Source organism: Caretta caretta, chromosome 24, assembly GCF_965140235.1.
Source record: "Caretta caretta isolate rCarCar2 chromosome 24, rCarCar1.hap1, whole genome shotgun sequence".
NCBI lineage: Eukaryota > Metazoa > Chordata > Testudines > Cheloniidae > Caretta > Caretta caretta.
Genome location: NC_134229.1, coordinates 11,347,329 through 11,367,350, shown reverse-complemented (window position 1 = coordinate 11,367,350; position 20,022 = coordinate 11,347,329). Strand labels below are relative to the sequence as shown.

The 20,022-nt window shown below is 49.9% G+C and overlaps 1 protein-coding gene across 1 annotated transcript; it reads right to left on the bottom strand.

Moving 5' to 3' along the window:
* Positions 1–69: 69 nt before the first annotated feature.
* Positions 70–19,289, bottom strand: SDHC (succinate dehydrogenase complex subunit C). The gene is made up of 6 exons (XM_048828929.2): positions 19,207–19,289; positions 11,402–11,458; positions 9,593–9,694; positions 8,569–8,630; positions 4,524–4,687; positions 70–1,099 (listed from the first exon to the last, which is right to left on the bottom strand). Exons 1-6 carry the CDS (start codon positions 19,224–19,226, stop codon positions 995–997), a joined length of 510 nt encoding a protein of 169 aa, XP_048684886.1. The 5' UTR covers positions 19,227–19,289; the 3' UTR covers positions 70–994.
* Positions 19,290–20,022: the final 733 nt, after the last annotated feature.

The following is a 20,022-nucleotide window of genomic DNA, read 5'->3' as shown; positions in this document are numbered from 1 at the left end:
TGTTACAAACACACGTGCCGGAGTGACAGTGCACAGTGAGAGGGAGACCGTGGCACTGGCAGTCATCCAAAAGGTTCAAAGAACAGATTTATTTTCAGAGGGAAAAAAAAACAAACAAAACATTTGATTGAAGACTCCAAAAATATACGGGTGCTTATCCTTCATCTGCTGGAAGAGTTGTGAGCTGCTGCACAGAGCGCTTTGAACTCAACATGCCCAGCCCCCAAGCACTGGGCCCACTACAGGCTGCCCCTCTCCCCACTGTAAAGCCCACAGGATGCTGACTGCAGCAGAAAGCCAGATTCCAGCAATTAGGCATTTTACCCAGGACAGCGTCAAATTCCTTATTCCCCTTGCTAGCATCATGGGCGCTGGCGTCGGCGGCTCAGTCTGTGCTTGCCCTAGACCCAGCGCCAGCATCAATGGGGAGAGTTGTCTTTTATGTGAGCCTACACACATACACTAGGCTAGAGGCACTCACATCTCCTCCCCCAACCCCCCTCAGGCCCAGTGAGGGGGCACACAGTGCCAGTATTGTCTCAAGCTTCAGGGCAGAGCAGAAAGCAAGTGAACCAGAGTTAGTTTGAAAGAACAGCAATTAATTAAGAAAGGCAGCTCCTCTGAGCATGCTCTAGGTGGATAAGACTCAACTGTGAATCAGCTGTCAGTTACCAGCTGCTTGTGGCTACCTAGAGTCTTGAACATCCTGGACTGGGACTCCTGCTGGTGGCATTCTGGAAGGGTGTTCTGAGATCTCGCTGGGCTAGGATAGCTGGAGACAGCACATCACTCAGGGCTAGTGATAAGCAAACTCTGATCATTCACATGCTTTACAAAGAGGGAAAGCACCATCTTGCCTCAACAATTAGTTATCTAGGAGTCTCTAGTCCCTCCTGCCCTCCCCCCATATACACACTGAGCTCTGTCTGGACCAGATCACCAGATGAATCAAATCCTTGTAGGAGAAGGGAGGGCCTTCAGGAGGGAGGTGCCTTCACATGGCTGCGAGTCCAGCAGAGGAAAGCAGGGTCAAGACCAGGACCAGGACTCCAGACTGGTAGACTTGGGGAATCTTAAATCCTTTTCCCATGTCCCACATCTAGAGACAAAGAGAACAGAGACACACTCAGCAAAGAATCAGGGCATCACACGGGGGCACTCACACAGTCTGCAACCGAACCCCAGGCATGCCAGGCCTCCAAAGCCAGGGCCATCAGTGCATTGCAGAAAATATGCAAAGAACAAGCCAGAGAAGGGAACAGCCCCTCTGACTATGGAGCTGTCGAGATCCCACTTGGAGTAGTGTGTTCTCTGCACTCCCTCCCATTTGCAGTCGGGTGCTCAGAACTGCCCAAGTGAGGAAGGGGCAGTTGAGCCTATCACAAGATCTGTAGGAGTCTCTAGGGTGAAGGGTGCACACAGGGGCAGTGCGAGCCCCAGCACTTAGACTGGACAGAGCATTAGAGATGCTGCTGCCCAGGATCATCCTGGGAATGGCCTAGATGACCCAACAGAAATGAACAACCTTTGATAATGCCCTGTGGAGTTAGCTACAGTGACTCGTTCATCACACAAATGACAAACCCTGTCCCAGCAAAGCTGGTTCCAGCTGGTTTCTGACTGGCGATCAGCAAGTCTGCGAGTTTGTCACAGAGGTCACGGATTCCGTGGCTTTCCGTGACCTTTGTGACTTCTGCAGCGGCTAGTGCACCTGGCTCAGGGGCAGCTCAGGCAGCTCCTGCGCCAGCCGCACCAGCCGCTGCTGGGGCAGTCTCGGGCCACTGACCCCTGCAGCACCAGAAGAGTTTGGGTGTGGGACGGGGCAGGGGGTTGGGGCATGTGACAGGCTCTGGGTGGCGCTTACCTGGGGGGCTCCCCGGAAGCTGCGACATCCCCCACGCTCAGCTGCTAGGCAGAGGTATGGCCAGGCAGTTCTGTGCGAGGCCTCCGCCCAGAGCACTGGCTTCGCAGTTCCCATTGGCGGGGAACCGCGGCCAATGGGAGCTGCAGGGGCAGCAGAGGCAGCATGCAGGGCACCGCCACCCGCACTACCCCAGCACTCGCTGGGCCCCTGGGAAGCCCCCTCCCCATCCAAGTTTTAGTCACGGGTATTGTTAGTAAAAGTCACTGGCTGTGAATTTTTGTTTACTGCCCATGACTTTAAAATACCCGACTAAAACTTAGCCTTAGCCATCAGTAATGCACTGAGGTGGCAGGCAGCAACAGACAAGGCAGACCATCTTGTCTGTTCCCAGTTCTGCCACTGACTACCTGTATGACTTTGTGCTAGTTACTTAGGCCTAAACTTTCTAAGCATCCACTGATGCTGGGTGATCAACCCAAGAATGTCCTGGTTTTCAAAGGTGTGAGGTAGCCTCAGCTCTAAACGAAAATCTAATGGAGACACCACTGGAAAAATCAGGCCCCAGATGTCTCAGAGTGAGCAACCACAGTTTTCAGAGGAACAGCCGTGTTAGTCTGTATTCGCAAAAAGAAAAGGAGTACTTGTGGCACCTTAGAGACTAACCAATTTATTTGAGCATGAGCTTTCGTGAGCTACAGCTCACTTCATCAGATGTATACCGTGGTTTCCACAGTATACATCTGATGAAGTGAGCTGTAGCTCACGAAAGCTCATGCTCAAATAAATTGGTTAGTCTCTAAGGTGCCACAAGTACTCCTTTTCTTTCAACCACAGTTAGTCCACACTCCAGAAAACACTGGATGTAATAGTCGCTCAGTGCCTCAGCTGTCCCTCTGTACATGGGAACTTCCTGACTCCACTCAGTATTACGCCAAGGAGCTCCACAGGAGAGCCAAAATCAGTCACAGGAGGCATCTCCCTTCTCCAGTGGGGAATCTTACCAGAGAGCAGCACTGCACCTAACCCAGCCACCCATGCAGTCAGCCCCATCCCCTCAAAGACAGGGAATGCAGCATTCAGGAGTCATTTTCCTCATCGTCTTAATATCTCTCTGATTGTGCCTCTGTATACGGGGTCTGAGTCAATCACCACAGTGTCAGACATGGACCTAGTTGGTCATTCAGTCTGCTGCTAGCCCTGGCCAATGTAGGACTGCTCCGTATCACATACAGGTGCTATCACGTGATCAGAATATGTACCAATGCACTAAAAGTCTAAGTTAAGGGTGGAGAGAGCTGGAAATTTCAGCCTAAGCTGGCAGCGTTTTTGGTTTATGTTGCTAGTGCTGTGATAACAGGGCTGAATGTAGGCCCAGGCACAACAATAACCAGCTCTCCAGCAGTGGAGCGACCGGAGTGCATACGCACGCACGCACATGCACACACACACCCACTCCCCCACACCACCACCACAGCACTGCAATTTATTCAAGGAAATGCAACACCTAACAATGTAAGCATTAACCGTTCCCTGACCCACATTTGTGCAATGTAGCCATCAGCCTGGCCAGCTGTCAGCACTGCTGGTTATTTTAACATGGATTTGGAGGCAGTTTCATTGCCTTTTTTATGTAAATACACAGTTACAGTCTTTCAACCCACATTTGACTCAAAGGCCCTAATGAGATGATTGTTAAGGCTTGTTCTATTTGGTTGACAGCAAGTCCATGAGCAAATGGGGCTCAGCCAGCTGGATCAATGCTGGAGCCCTGGGCCAGGCCTCATGTTCGCAGATCTGATCTGGAATTCTTGGCAGGCTGCAAAATGAACAATGTTTGCAGGAGTGTCAGCCATACCAGAGTCAACCAGTCTCTCCAGCTGCGGGATTTACAAAGCCCCCTCACCTCACTCCTCAGGGTGCCACTGATCACTACAGGGACAGCTCTGCCAGGTGCATGATGCGTTTCTTGCTTCTGGTATTACCAGATGCTTATGATGAAAGATACAAACTCTGGGAATCAATACTTATGCCACCAAGATGAGAACACAGTGGGCACCCAACGCATGCAGCACAAATCCATGTTTGAAGTGCTGAAGCCACACTTGCCACACTTCCCCTAAAGCAGAAGGGATCAGGTCACACTATGAGCCAGCTGCCTCTGCAATTTTGATTTTGTAAAACTAAACATATTTGAAGTTACAGAAACACAAGACAATCGTTATCTGCAGCACATCTTGTTCCTACATTGCGGAGCCAATATTCTCTTCAGCTGTTTTTTAAATCTGCAAAGTTCTCCTTCACTGAGACGGTTTTCCAAGTTTCAGCCCAGGGAAAATATTAAGGGCTGGTTTCTATAAAGGGACTAAAATAGATCACAGACAGATGTAATATAATATTACTATATAATAGAACATGGCTATTGTGAGCTGATATTGACACTGAAAAACAGTCATTTTGGAAGATCTCACATCATCACAGGACAATGACATTACAAGCTGGGGATATTAAACAAAAGGTTACACTTTCAAGAGTGCCAAAGTGACTTAAGTCACATTGGGAAATGGGACTTAGGCACTTCTGAAAGTATTACCCCAGATACCCACCCAAACCCCTGCACCTTAGACAGACACATACATGCAGCTCCATCAAGGCTACTCACAAGGTGTCGGATTCCGTTCCAGGTGTGGTAGGTGAGGGGGAAAGCCAAGGCAAACTTAGCAGAGTAGATAAGAGCAGGCCCCAGGCTGAGTGACTTCACAAATGCCAAGTAATAGGGGAACTGTTCCGGGAGAATCAAGGCAGCCAGACCAAAGAGAGACACCCCTGGAAAAGAAAGAACCCACAAGTCAAACCAGCTGCCAGTGTTAGGAAAGAGAAAGTCAGGAAAGAGAAAGCTCTGCAAGAGAATCAGCACTTCCCAGCTGAGAGCCAGGGACTCCTATTCCTGAGGCCTGAAAAGCCAGTGCTAACTCTCCACAAAATGAGCCAACTTCCTTCTCCCACTCTCCTGGTTCCTCTGTATCAGTACAGCACAACTCCCACAGGGAGCGGCCTTCAATTCTGCATGTCATAGTGAGGAGATGGAAGGAGAGTTACTTTTAGGTGATTATTGCAGAAGAGGTCACTTTTTGCTCTGACACACTTACGCCTTTAAGAACAATTCCAGTCACAGTCTCAGCTTTGCTAAATAAATAGTAACAGAATATAAGGTGTGAGGTCACTTTGTTACCACAGTATTACCCCCTGAAGTCAACAAGACTATTAAGAACCTTACTGTTGGCCCCAGTCCTGCCAACACTGAAGTATGGGAGTAACCAGACTCATGCAAGTGGCCCCCAGTGACTATTCCTCAGAGCACAGTGACACGCTCAAGCATTTGCAGAATCGGGGCCTTAGAGCATAAGCCAAACTATCTGGGAATGCAAGTTTCAGAGGATCCCCTCAAGGTCTGAACTGTAAGAGAGGAGCTCCACCAGAAAGTCCTCTAGAGTCCAAAATAGGACAAAAATATGCACTCGCCAATCACTAACCAAACAGACAGTTTAGCAGGAGCCAGGCCCAGCCGCCCAATGGCATGTGCGGACATCAGTGAAGAGGCTGGCACACAAAGAGACGGCTTGACGTAAGTGAGCATCCTAGCTGGAGAAGTGGTGGCAGCTTCTGTCATTTCTAGGCCAAGAGGCTTTTTACAGATGGTGCTGCCAAAAGAACGGGAGTGATGAAAGAGAGAAGAGCTAGCCAAGCCGTGACTCAGTGGAGCCCGACTGCTCTCCTCTGGTACGCGGGCTTACGCAGCTCTATCAGCAGCAGTGCCAGTGCCTCTAAGCCAACTTGCTGCTTCCCAGCTCAGCCATTCGTGGTTTCAACGGCCTCTGTGTTTGTCTTGAGACAGTGCAGGAATCAAGTGCTCATGTAATTGCTGGCCTGGCCAGTGAAAGCAGAGCTCCCTGCTCCGTTCCATTTTGTTGGCTGCACATCTGTCTGGTGAGACAGTGCAGCCAGTGTGGGGTTACCCTTTGGATTCTAAAGGCCTGGGGAGAAGGCCTCTTGCTGCTCCCATGGCAGAGGTCAATGGAGGGCTCGTTTTGCAAGTGAGTAATAAATCCTCTTTTACAGGCAATGGCAACTCTGAGAGCTTGAACAACAACTAGCAGGTTCGATAGCACACTGGCTGCTGGCCAAGCACCCCGCACAGAAGGGCAGGCATTTCCCAGCCCTCTGGGAAGTCAGTAGCTTTGGGCTGGGGAGGATGACCAACGGGACCGCAAGGCTTGGGCCATGTTGACAAACCACCTCTCTGCCTGGCACAGTGGTGTCACTCCTCCTGGTATAGTATTACAGAGAAGGGCACATGGGCTAACTCAAAGGGCACTACGGAATAAACCCGCTGGGCTCACAAGATCCAGCAAGGAGATAAATTGCGCTGATATAACAGAGTGATCTGCAGCAAGCACTCACATCAGATTAAACACTGCTGTGCTCATTGTAACTCATTTCAGTAACTGAATTCAGACTCTGCGGCTCATGCTGCTGACATCTGGCACCTGGCTGGACCTTCAGCTTTTCTACTGGGAGACAATAATGCCTAGCTGCACAGATTAGCAATTCTGGGGTTTAACTCAGTGAAAGCCAAGAGGGAGGCAGAGAGCATATGGTCAGTTCAAGCCTTGAGGCCCAACCTACACTAGACCCCCTTCAAACAAGCAACTCTGTCTAATGAGTCCATCTGGAAGCAGCACCAAGGTTTCTAGTGCCATTTTTATATAAGCTTTAGTTAAACTCCCTCACTGGCAAAAACAGAGAGTTTTCTGGTCCTGTGACACATCTTTGCTGTGGATTTCATTTCAGATTCCACCCACCTTGTGGAAATCAAGTGTGGGGGGGGGGGGGGCGGGTGTTGCACCTCCCCAAAGACATTCCCCACGTTCCAGGGCCAGCTTTAAGAGTTAGAGGGGGAGGGCTGGTGAAGTTATCCTTATCAGCCCCTCACTTTCTCCCTTTCCTTCCTGATCATTTTGCTCCCACAGCAGCACACCACAAAGACCAGAGTTAAATTTGGTACTGAGTCACAAAAAAAGAGGGAAAGGCCTTAGGAGAATGAGGGTCAGAAAGACGGTTAAGGTTTCAACATTAGTGTTTTGGTTAAATGGCACAAGATCAAATTATCTGTCTGGACATGGTTTAGTGGCCCCAATCCTGGTGCCACCTACTCCCCCACCCAGTGTGCATTATCAGGGTTTCTGTAGGGGGCCCTAACTGGGAGGCAGCTGCTATGTCTATATAGGACCTACACCAATAGGATCTTGATCCATGACTAAGGCTCCAAGGCACTACAGTAATACAAATAATAAATACCTGCAGAAAGCTTAGAAAACCCATTTGAATCTGAACTTGCTCTTTCAATTCATACCTGATGAGTGGCTTCCTCAGACAGGGGTTCTTGCTTGGGGCAGCGGCCCTTTAACAGGAAGCCATGGCAAAGCGAAAGCGAACACCACTTTGCATTTAAACTATTGCACCCCATGTGAGAGCCACAAGAGTGAGTCAGTCCCCACAGACAAAAAGTGAAGCCCTGGGAGGGTAAGTCACTTGCTCTGCGATTTCAGGCAAGGGAGTGGCAGATTTCAGACCAGAATGCAGGTTTTCCAACTCCCAGTCCCCCATGCTCTAACCAAGAGAAAATGCTGCCTCCTTGACTTTCCCAGGAAGGGTACTACTTACATATGGCACACACGTGCAGGGCACCGGGTCTGACAACATACAGGAGTCTGGACACTGGTGTATAGGGCCCTGCACGGATACACAGTTTATATCCGCAGATACAAAGTGGATATCCGCGGAGCTGCAGGGCTCTAGCGACAACGAGCGAGACCAGCAGGACCATGGCCAGTGACCAGGCCCTGAACTGCAGCAGTGAAAGCAGCAGCATGTCGGGCTGCTACCTGCAGGAGCCAGCGACCAGCCAGGGCAGCTCCAAGGTGGAGGCTGTACCACCCCAGCCCTGCCCACTGGGGTGGGCACCAGGCTCACCAGCAGCTATCCCTGGTCCCACCGGCAGCTATCCCTCGTCCCACTAGTGTGTGCAAGCAGCTCGCATGCTCCCAGACAGGAGACCCGCACTGCTGGTGGAAGGGACAGGAGCGTGCAAGCTACTTGCACACACTAGCATGACCAGGGACAGCTGCCAGTAAGCCTTGTGCTTACCCTAATGATCAGGGCTGGGGGCGGTACAGCCACACCAGAGGATCTGCCTGGGCTGGATACTGCCTTCTGGGAGCAGTGGCTCAACATGCTGCTTTCGCCGCTGCAGTTCCTGACCCAGTCACTGGCCAAGTCCCTGCTGGTCTCGCTCATCGTCACTAGAGCCCTGCAACTCCGCAGATATCCGCGTATATAAATTGTCTATCCGCGCAGGGCTCTACCAGTGTATGTGGCAAGATACAGCTTGCAGAAGGAAAAAAAATGAGATTAGGAGCAATGGGTATTTATTTGTGCAGTCAGTACAGCCCATTACAGATCCCAGCTATGGCAACTACAGCTGAGACATTCCAACTCCTTGCCTTGAGGGCAAGGAGAGAGAAGGTAATCAACAGAATAAAAGTCAAGTTGTATCAGAATTAGTGACTGCGAATTAAAGCTCTCTATACTGATACTGACCACAGCCCGTCTACTCCCAAAGGTACCTGAGGCAGAGAATCACACACCTGCACTCATTGCAACACCAGTGCCACGGTGGGCGATGGACATCAACATGGGCAGAGACCACCTGCAAAACAATAGACCTCGTCAGAAACATGAGCCACTCCTCGAGTGTGGGTGATATGCAAACAACACATCTGGGGTGTCTGAAGCATGCTAGAGGTGAGGTTATCTAGAGAGAGGCTTGAGGTAATGTGAGGATGAAGGACTGGCTGGGCACTGGGAACTCACATAAACCTGTTGAGAAGGGGCACAGAGGCAGAGGCATGACCGATCTGTTCCCAGACAGCTCTGTGCTGCTGGCTGTGTATTTCTGCAGTCAGAATTATTCAAGGAATCTAGCCAGAAGGAAAGGAAAATGGGTGGGGAATTTGCAGGGGTGGCTCAGGAATGACAAACCCCACTGGCAGGAATCCTGGGAGGGAGAAAGCCCATGTTTGCTAGGAGGGAGGCTGGGGGGGAGAGTGCAACACTGCCGTCAATTCAGAGGGACAGGCCAGGATTCAGGCTCCCAGACACATATACAGAAATGAGAAAAATCCCAACACAACAGGAAATTCACCACAAGAGAATCAGATCACTGAGGTGGTGTGCTCTGGTGGCTTCACATGATCCCTTCCTGTGCCTCAGGTCACCAACACCCTTTGGACTCAAGGTTTTTGGGGGAATAATCCTTTGACCCAGTCTAGCGCCTTCCATTGAGGACGTCAGAGGGTTCTGAAGACATTAACTAGGGCTCACCACCCCTTGAGGTGGGGCAGTTTCATTATTACCATTGCAGAGATGAAGAAACTGTCACAGGTGGGAAAGTAACACTCTGCTGCTCAAGGTCTCAGAATGTCTATGACTGAGCTAGAAATACACCCAGGTCTCCCACTTCTCTTCCTTAACCACAAGGCAGGTGCTCCCTGATGACTAAAGGGAACATACAGAGTTCTTTCCAATGAAGGGGAAGATGATGAGGGTTAAGCTCTTTGCCAGACTCTGGGATGTAACCCCCAGAGATGCAGAAGCCTCTGGAGTTCTTACTTGTAGATGGTGATATGAGGGGACATGGGACGGTTTGACTGGGTGTTTTTATCGCAAAATTGAGCCATCTCCTCCTTCGCTGCTGTTCCCATGGGGACCACGCTGGAACAAAAGGAGAGGCAGGAAATCAGAGAAGTAAAAGGAAGAGCAACAGAATTAAGTGACTCAGAGTTACCCTGTGCCCGTGGAACATCACTGTCTAAGCAGGGCTGTACCAGGTCCACAGAGCAACACTAGAGGGGCATTTCACCTTGCAGGACTGGTACATCCCATGGGACACTGCTCACCCATCTCCACATCAGCACAAGTCAAACAGTCCACACACAATGCCCCTTCCACTGAGCAGCTTTTTGCTCTTTGCAGTTTTATCCTGAAACAGGAAAGTTACCTGAACCATGGGCACAGTTCTGAAAATGGGGCCAGCTCATAGCTGCCCTGCAAGTCAGCACCTAGAAAAAGAACTAAAGGACGGAATAAACATGACATCAGGTCTGCATGAAGCCCAAGGAAGGTGCAGTGAGGCCATAAGTGAGAATGGCGATGCCAGGGAAGCAGGCTACTGACATGAACTCATCTCCTCCGTTCCCTGCTCAGAGGAGTATTTATTTATTAAAATTATTAAATCCATCTATAGGTGCCATCCAGTGGTCTGGGCACCAAGCCCACAACTTCAAAATTACAACTTTAACAAGGAGTGCCCATACATATAGCCACGTCAACCCACCCTCCTCAACAGCCTTAACCAAAAGGGGAAAAATAGGCTTCGCAATGTGTTTGGAAGGGTAACAAAACTGGGCCCTGGTGGACTTGTGGGTGGAGGGAGAGTTCCAAACTAGAACCCCTCACAAAAGCTGCCAGCTCAAGCACCTCTGCTGGTCTCGACTGCAGTAATGCAGCATGGATCTCTCGAAAAACAGGAGGTGAGAGAGTCAGGGGCAGCTCTAAGCATTTCATAATAAAACTTAGGGTGGCGAGACAGTGCTGTGCTCAGTTCCATACTGATTTCCCTAGCTCTCCCAACTTGAAAAGCACCATCCACAGTCGAGTGTGACTATTAGCTATCTGATAACATTATATAATGCTGATACCATGCAATCTGCCCTTTACTGCCATGGTAATTGCACATTGTACCAAAGAAAGACCTTGTAATTTCATGTTCCTGAGATAACTCAGCAATTACTCTTACAGCCCAATTTAGCAAAAAGAAAACAAAAAACAACAGCTTCCCCCACCTCCCACCGAGCCCAGCTGTGCAGCTTGCATGGAGCACAGGAGGGTTTCTGTTAATCGTACCTTTGTTAGGTATAAAGTTACTGTGTACACTGCACCGCAGCTTACACAGAATGACAGCAGTGATGAGCAAAGCGCAGGGATGCAACATACTGGTGCACCTGTGCGGCATGCAAATCCCGATCAATGCTGTCCCAAAGCGCCTTCTAAAGTGAGCCTGCTTTTATTCCAGTTACACTATTCTAATCCAGCTGTGTCTGTACATATTCATCATTGACGCATTCAATAACAGACAAGCCCAGGACTAAAACACACCCCAGCCTCCACCCAGGAGTTTATTTTATTCCAGGACACAATTATTACCCCACAAAAGAAACACCTGCAGGTTATTTAACTAGCCACATATTTATCATGTAATGACATAGTAAATACCCTGCCAAAACATGGCACCTGCCAGATATCTGAATGGTCAGAATTAATAAGCAGGTAGAACATGCACACGCAGTGAAGTCTTAGAAGGGATCCCTTAGGGAGAAAGGAATTAATCCCTTTACTCTCAATAAAACCTCAAAAACTCACTGTCGCATAGAAAGGCTGGGGCTGAGCCGAGTCCACAGGCAACGCTGACCCACATGTCTGCAAAAAAGAAGACGGAAAGAGCTCTGTGAATGTCGGATAGACACAGAAAGGGGAAAATGCACACAATACAGGGGCATTTTTATAACCAGGAGCAGAGGAGACCACAGTGCAATGCCTGATGTTTTAAGAGTGAATCTGGGAGAGGAGGAATTATTTTTAACATTTGTAATGCTGAGCCTAGCTGTTGGGCAGAGTTTGGAGAGTTTAACTAAGAGTTCTCTCTTTATGATACCCTGTAATTACCATACTGAGCTGTAGTACCTTGCTAATAAGACAGGCATCAACAGTACTCTGCACTAACAGCGAGGCTGATGCACGCCATTCTTCACCCTCAGGAGAAGTAATTATCAGGACTGGATGGTAAATGTCCCAGAAAGGCATGCCTGCCAAGCAGTATGAAAAGAGCTGGTTCAGACTACAACTCTTCAAGCCTCTGAAATAAAGAGATCACCAGCTTTCCTCCTAAAAGCTCTTTTTCATTATATTGTTTCACCCTTGCCATTCGTTATTCTCTGAGTGTTAGCAAGAAGGCAGGTCAATGTCATGGCCCAACGCACACAGTATTTCAGGCACATCAACATTGGAGGTGGGAGATAAATAAGGTTTTTATGGTCCCCAAAGCAGTGGGAGCCATTCTCTACAGATCAATTGCAGTAATTGTGACTGACATTCAAGGGCATTTCTCCAGCAAGAGGGGCAGAGCCAGGCCTCCAATCCAGCCACAGCTCAAGAGTTTGCAGATGTGGGTTGGAATCTACAGCATCCACTCTCTCTCCTCAGTTACTGTCAAGGACAAGGCACAAAAGACAGCACTTCATTTCCTGGTGACATGATTAGAATTAAGTGTATAACAACACTCTGTACTTTCATCTACAGCACACTGACAAACATACATTAACCCTCAGATGCATGCAGACTGCATCTGCTCCAGCATCTCAGGAAATCTCCCACTGTTTCATTAACACCAGTTGGTAAACACAGCACTGGCATTTTTAACCATCCGCCAGCAGACCTGAGGACACAGCGGTAAAAACACCTGGGGGCCAGACCCTCAACAGGGCATCATAGCTCCATTGACCTCAACTAAGCTATAAATATTTACATAAATCGAAGCTCTGGCTCCTGGACACAGTCTACACAGATGGCAGAAGACAACAGATTTAAAAAAAAAAAAAAAAAAAAGAGACCGAGTATACAAAACGACCGGACTGATGGCTCTGCACTCCGAGGATCAGCCTTGTTTTACAATTTGCTTAGTCTTTAGTGCAGGGACCTTCTTTTTATTGTGTTTGTACAGCACCTAGCACAACAGGGCCATGGTCCATGCCTGGGGCCCCTAGGCTTTCCTGCAATTCAAAATAAAATAACAAAGAAGGGAAAGAACACACATTCGTTCAATGACTCGACCACGGTCATACTGTGAGTTAGCTGGCAGAGCCAGCATTAGCAATTCAGAACCGCCTGTCTCCCAAGATCAATTCACTGCCCCCTATTAATATAAGTACTGTCTGGGTTAATCTAGTTTACGGTTGCTCCATGCTCGGTTCCCAATGCAGTTGTCTGCAGTGTCTTTCATTACGGAGCTATGGTAATGACAACAGCAAATACTACCACAACACACGTTTAGGCTGGGGGCTTCCCGCATGGCCAGATTCCTCCCCTCATCTCTCTCCAACTTCTGTCAGTGGAAGATTTTTCTGTAAGCTGGAGGCAAACTGAATAAGGAACACAGCTAAACAAATCTGACAATTCTGCAATGAGGGGAGGAAGGAGGATCCAGACATTAGGAAGCAAGCAGGGATTCAGGATTCCCTACTCTGCCACAGACTCCCTGTATGACCTTGGGCAAGTCATGCAGTTTCTGTGCCTTAGGTCCCCATCTGAATAAAGGGGATAACAGCTCTACCTTGCCTCACAGGAGGTTGAGGATAAACACATTAAAGATTGTGAAGTGCTCAGACATTACAATAATTGGGGTCATATATGTACCATGGATAAAAAAAATTAGGAGTGCATCCGACAGTTTTGGGGGATGCAGACAGAAAGCCAGTTAGAAAATTTATTTATCAGCAGGGGAAGAGGGTATGTTAGCCTTAGCATATGTACAGAGACAGTCATCAGAGAGCACATTAAAATGCACCCATGTAATCCAACACAAATGTCACAATAAATACATGCATGGACAAGTTGCTTCTACTTTAATGTCTGGGCTTAGTCTATGCACATCCAGGGGCCAATTTACCATTGTCCTACACTTTGTGGAATTGTTTCAAAGTGCTGCACAGTGAGTTTAGAATGCCACCAAAAAAAATCAGAATGACAGGAGTGTAATCTACTATGCAAAGTGCAAGGAAATGATGAATCAGACCTTGGCTGCTCACTTACAGCTGCCTGTGGCTTCTGTGACCGGAATTGAATCTATGCACACCTCAGAAAGCTTTCCACCCAAGCCAGCATGTTTCTTTCCATCCACACCACACCAAGCCTAAACTGTCTTTTAAAACAAAAAAGGTAAGAAAATATCTAGAAAAAAACACCACCTTTGTTAACCTCGATTGCAGTAAGAAAAAGTGTATAAGTAACTCAAGAGGGAGAATAAAGAGCCCTCTAATAGTACATCTTCTCCCTGCACTGGTAGTTATAGACCTCAGAAGATGGGGGAATCAGCAAGGTATTCCACTGCTGTGTGTTGTGGAATGAACTCAATGGTGTCTTCAGAGACCATGGATTCACAGTTTAGTGGCTCTCAAAGTGCTCCTTCCAGCATTGTTTGATTGCTGCATTGTCCTTGAGGAGGGTGGAGCCATCCTGGGAATGTAAGGGGGTTGGGCCTTTGGAGCTTGGCCCATATAGAGCTTTTGTTGCTTGAAAGAAGCTTCTCATGTCATCCTGGTCTACAAAACCCTGGATCTCAGAGGACCTTCTCTTGCCACCACCTGTTTTTGATGTCATGTAGCCTCCTTTGGACTTTGGCTTTGAGCAGATGATAGGCCTCATATTTTCGTTGGTTAGAGGAATCATTTTGCCAGTTACAGAATGCATTTCTTTTCTGCTGAATTAATGCTACGATTTCCTTGTTGTTTTTGTCAAACCAGTCTTGGTGCCGATGAGTGGAATACCCTATAGTTTCAGCACATGCACTGGGATCAACTTAAACATACTATTCACAGTGCTCTTGAATGTCAATGATATTGTCAGGTAAGTTAGAGAGTTTCCCATCCTCTGAGGAATTACAGTATGCCATCACCCAGATAAAAATAATCACCAGGCCCAGACAGCATCCCAGCTGAGGTTTTTAAAGCTGGTAGAACAATGCCCCAGCACAAACTTTGCCAATTCCTTGACAAAATCTGGACCTGTGAAGAAATTCCACATGACTTTAATGCCAACATTGTTACAATATTCAAGAAAGGGGACAAATCTTTGTACAGGAACTACAGAGGTATTGCCCTCCTCTCCGTCACAGGGCAGATCTTTGCCCGGATCCTATTAAACCACGTCCTCCCCCTTGCCGAGGAACTCCTCCCCGAACCACAGTGTGGCTTCAAGCCATCCTGAGGCACAACCAACATGATCTTTGTGGCATGACAGATTCAGGAGAAATGCAGAGAGCAACACCAGGAACTACTCATGGCATTCATCAACCTAACCAAGGCCTTTGACTCTATCAATCATGTTGCCCTATGGATGGTGCTGTGTAGGTTTGGCTGTGCATAGAAAATTATTTCCATCAGACTACTCTATGATGGGATGACTGCCACCATTCTGTGCAACGGCTCAGAGACCAAACCATTCATCATTCGCACTGGTGTCAAGCAGGGCTGTGTCATTGCTCCAATACTCTTCTCCATTTACCCTGCCATGATCCTGAGTCTCACCTGCGATGGCTTTCCTGACGGAATCGGGATTGAGTATCATATGAATGGCCAACTCCTCAAACTCCTACGTCTCCAAACAAAATTTAAAGATCCCAAGAATTGGCATCACTGATTCAGTATGCAGATGATTGTGTGTGGAAGGATGACACAGAGGTGGACCTGCAAAGCACCCTAAATCTTTTTGCAGATTCCTATTACAGCTTGGGTCTCTCTCTTAATACCAGGAAAACCAAGGTATTCTACCAGCCCTCACCTGCACAAACTACTCTTCGTACTCCACAAATCACCATTAGCAGAGAATCCCTGGAAAAAGTGGACCATTTTCCATACCCTGGCAGCCACTTCTCCCAAACAGCCAGCATTGACACAGAAATTGAATACAAGATCCGCTGTGCTAGCACATTCTTTGGAAGACTACTCAAACGAGTCTTCAATTATAGGGATCTACAAACAGGTACCAAGATCTTGGTTTACAAGGCAGTTGTCACCCCCACCCTTCTCTATGGATCAGAGACCTGGGTAACCTACAAACAACATCTCAAGCAGATGGAGTGGTTCCAGCAGCGCTGCCTCAGGAGGATTCTCAGGATCAGCTGGAAAGACCGACACACTAACATCAGCATTCTCTCTGCAGCCAACATCAGCAGCGTAGAAGCACAGGTCATGAAACATCAACTCTGCTGGGCTGGTCACTGTGTACATATGCCTGACACTTGTCTCCCAAAGCAACTACTCTTCTCTCAGTTAAGCCAGAGAAGAAGGGATCATGGAGGGAAGCAGAAGAACTTCAAGGACATACTGAAAGTACACCTTAAAAAGGGAGGCATAGATCCAACAAACTGGGAGGACTTGAACCCAGAGGCAACAAACTATACACCAAGCCACAGCCCACTTTGAGAACAGACTTGCTCATGAGACAGAGAAGCGACAAAGGAGGAAAGAAAGGGCACAACACTCCAGGCAACAACTATATCTCCTCCAAGATTTCACCTGTCACTTCTGTGGGAAAATATGCAGGGCACGAATCAGGCTCCTCAGCCACTTAAAAACCCCATCAATGAACACCTTTGGCAGACATCATCATTGCATCGCGGGATAGCTGAAGAAGAGTTCTAGACCATGCTCAAGTCACCTCTTAACCTTCTCTCCAATAAACTAAACAGACTAAAATCCTTTAGTCTTCTACTATAAGGCAAGCTTTCCAGCACTCAGATCACTCTTGTGGCTCTTCTTTGAATTTTTTCCAAATTTTCAACAGCCTTTCTCAAGCAGGGACATCAAAACTGGACACAATATTCCTTTACTCAACAGCAACATATTGAGATACAGCCACAGACTACGGTGAGATCAACCTTTGTCTGTTAGAGAAAACCAGAACTCCTGTCTACTAGAACCCATACGAACATCAAAAACCCATTCCTAGGACCGTACCAAATTCACAGCCATGAAGAACGTGTCATGGACCATGAAATCTGGTCTTTTGTGTACTTTTACTCTATACTACACAGATTTCATGGGGGAGACCAGCATTTCTCAAACTGAGGGTTCTGATCCAAAAGGGGGTTGAGGGGGGGGGGTCGCAGTATTGCCACGCTTATTTCTGTGCTGCTGCCTTCAGAGCTAGGCAGCCGGAGATTGGCGGCTGCTGGCCAAGGGCCCAGCTCTGAAGGCAGCAGCACAGAAGTAAGGTGGCTATGCCATACCATACCATTCCATCCTTACTTCTACTCCCAGCCAGTAGCAGCCACTCTCCGGCCACCAAGCTCTGAAGGCAGCACCACTGCCAGTAGCTGCGCAAAAGTAAGGGTGGCAATACCACGACCCCCCAATAACTTTTGAAGAAAAAAAACACACACACAGCACCTATAGGGGCAGGACCCCTACAGTTACACCACCATAAAATTTCAAATTTAAATATCTGAAATCATGACATTTACAATTTTTAAAATCCTACGACCGTAAAATTGACCAAAATGGACCAAGAATTTGGTAGGGCTTTACCCATTCCATATGACACTGACAAAGGTACGTCATCATTCTGCCACACAGTGACTGCAGCAATGGCAATAAATGAGAAACCAGTCACAGATATACCTGTTGTTCAGCTACCTACCCTGTGCTGGTTACTACTATGCTGTGATACATTTAAAGGCGATCTGAATGAGGAAAAGTGCTTGTCTTTTGCAGGGACTGTTGGGTATTTGTTTTTTTCCTAATTTATGACCAATGAAAAAGGCCAAAATAATTATACTGGTCCAACCCCTAGTGGGGATGAAGTTATACTCATATAAAGATATCTTATACTGGGACCTAATATCCTGGGACCAAGGCGGGTGAAGCCTGAAAAAGAGCTCTCTATACACTCCAAAGGTCCTCTCTCTCACCAGTAGAGCTGGTCCAGGAAAAGTTATCATCTCACCCACCTTCTCTCTCTTATACGGGGACGAGTTATTCCCCTTCCTGTATGGGGATAAGTTACACCGGTATAAATGTGTCACACTGGGGCAGTTCACACCACATTGCCTACACTAGTACAGTTAAAGCTGCACAACGTTTGTGTCGACACAAGCCCGGACTCACAGTTCTAAGATGCAGGGTCAGTCTACTCAGGCATGGGCAGCTTAGATCCATTAGACAGTGCAACGTGACCATAAATGTCTGTCTATCTGAGCCCTCCCTATGCCGCACCAGTGAGGGGAACTGATGATGCTGTTTAGGGACCTTCAGGATCTTTTGCTTATTAACACTGCAGAATTCCCTGCCCTTCCAGGGCTCTGTTTTTAAGACAAGACTATCACAATCTCTCCATGGCAGCGGGAGTTGGTCAGGCTTCACTGCAGGTCACGGAGGCCATTGACTTGGCCAGGTGCAGCACCACCGTAGGTGACAGGGAGAAGCCAGGGGCAGGCTCCCAGCGCTGCCCCGAGCTCTCCAACAGTAGAAGCGCAGCCACATCACAGGCAGCCACCGGCCCACCCGCCATCTCCCCCAGGCCACCCCTTCCTCTCCCCCCTCCCCACATCGCATCGCATCGCATCGCCCCCCGAGCGCCCCTCACTCTCTCCAGGTCTCCAGCCTCCCCGCCCCCCGAGCGCCCCTCACACTCTCCAGGTCTCCAGCCTCCCCGCCCCCCGAGCGCCCCTCACACTCTCCAGGTCTCCAGCCTCCCCGCCCCCCGAGCGCCCCTCACACTCTCCAGGTCTCCAGCCTCCCCCCCCCCGAGCGCCCCTCACACTCTCCAGGTCTCCAGCCTCCCCCCCCCGAGCGCCCCTCACTCTCTCCAGGTCTCCAGCCTCCCCGCCCCCCTTGCGCCCCTCACATTCTCCAGGTCTCCAGCCTCCCCACCCCGAGCGCCCCTCACTCTCTCCAGGTCTCCAGCCTCCCCGCCCCCCTTGCGCCCCTCACACTCTCCAGGTCTCCAGCCTCCCCACCCCGCCCCCCCCGAGCGCCCCTCACTCTCTCCAGGTCTCCAGCCTCCCCGCCCCCCTTGCGCCCCTCACATTCTCCAGGTCTCCAGCCTCCCCACCCCGCCCCCCCCGAGCGCCCCTCACTCTCTCCAGGTCTCCAGCCTCCCCCCTCACTCTCTCCAGGTCTCCAGCCTCCCCGCCCCCCGAGCGCCCCTCACACTCTCCAGGTCTCCAGCCTCCCCACCCCGCCCCCCCCCGAGCGCCCCTCACACTCTCCAGGTCTCCAGCCTCCCCACCCCGCCCCCCCCGAGCGCCCCTCACATTCTCCAGGTCTCCAGCCTCCCCACCCCGCCCCCCCCGAGCGCCCCTCACACTCTCCAGGTCTCCAGCCTCCCCCCTCACTCTCTCCAGGTCGCCAGCCTCCCCCGCCCCCATTGCTCCCCCCGCTCCTAGATGTCACCTCAACAAAGAGGCCGCCATTCCGAAACGCCCCAAGGTCCGGAAGTGACCTCAGACGCACAAGGCACGTGCCCCGCCCTACTTACGCTCCCGCGGGGCGGGGTCTCGTCTCCCAGCGACCGTTCGACCCCCCAGCCGGGGCTCCTGGCAGCCGCGGGGGTCGGTCCCCGCCCGTTGCGGGCCGTTGCGCGTCTCCCTGGAGCGGGGCCGGGAGGCGCTGGGAGCCGGGACGCCTGGGTTCTGCTCCCCGCTCAGGCCCCGCTCCGAGCCCCGGGCAGGTCGCTGGGCTTGATGCCGCGCCCGTTAACCCCGGCAGGCAGGTGACCCAGCCCCGCTCCATGTCTCGCGGGCCCCCAGCCCCGTGGCGGCGTCAGCGCTGTTTGCCCGGGGGCCGGGGCGACGGTGGTGCAGCCCCCGCGCTGATTTCCAGGGGCAGCAGACCTGGCGCGTGCCCTGCGGGTGTAACCTGCCCCCTGAATGCTTAACGTGCATGTCACACGCGGGCCAGACGCTCCTGGCTCGAGCCCCAGAGGGAGGCCCCGGGGGGGGTTAAATTAGATTATGAACGTTTAAAAATAAGTTATTTAGTTTTGAGAGCAAAGCCCGCATCCCCGAAAGGTATTTCTATCCAGCTATGGGCCTCGAAGAAGAATTGACTACGAAGTCACTTTGCGGCTGGCTGTTTGGAAGCAGGACACAAACCCCAATTGGCTGCGAGCTCTATACTTAGGGTGTGTCTTCACTACCAATGTCAAAGCGCTGCCACAGCAGCACTCCAACCTGCCTGCGTAGCCGCAGCACCCGTGCTGGGAGAGAG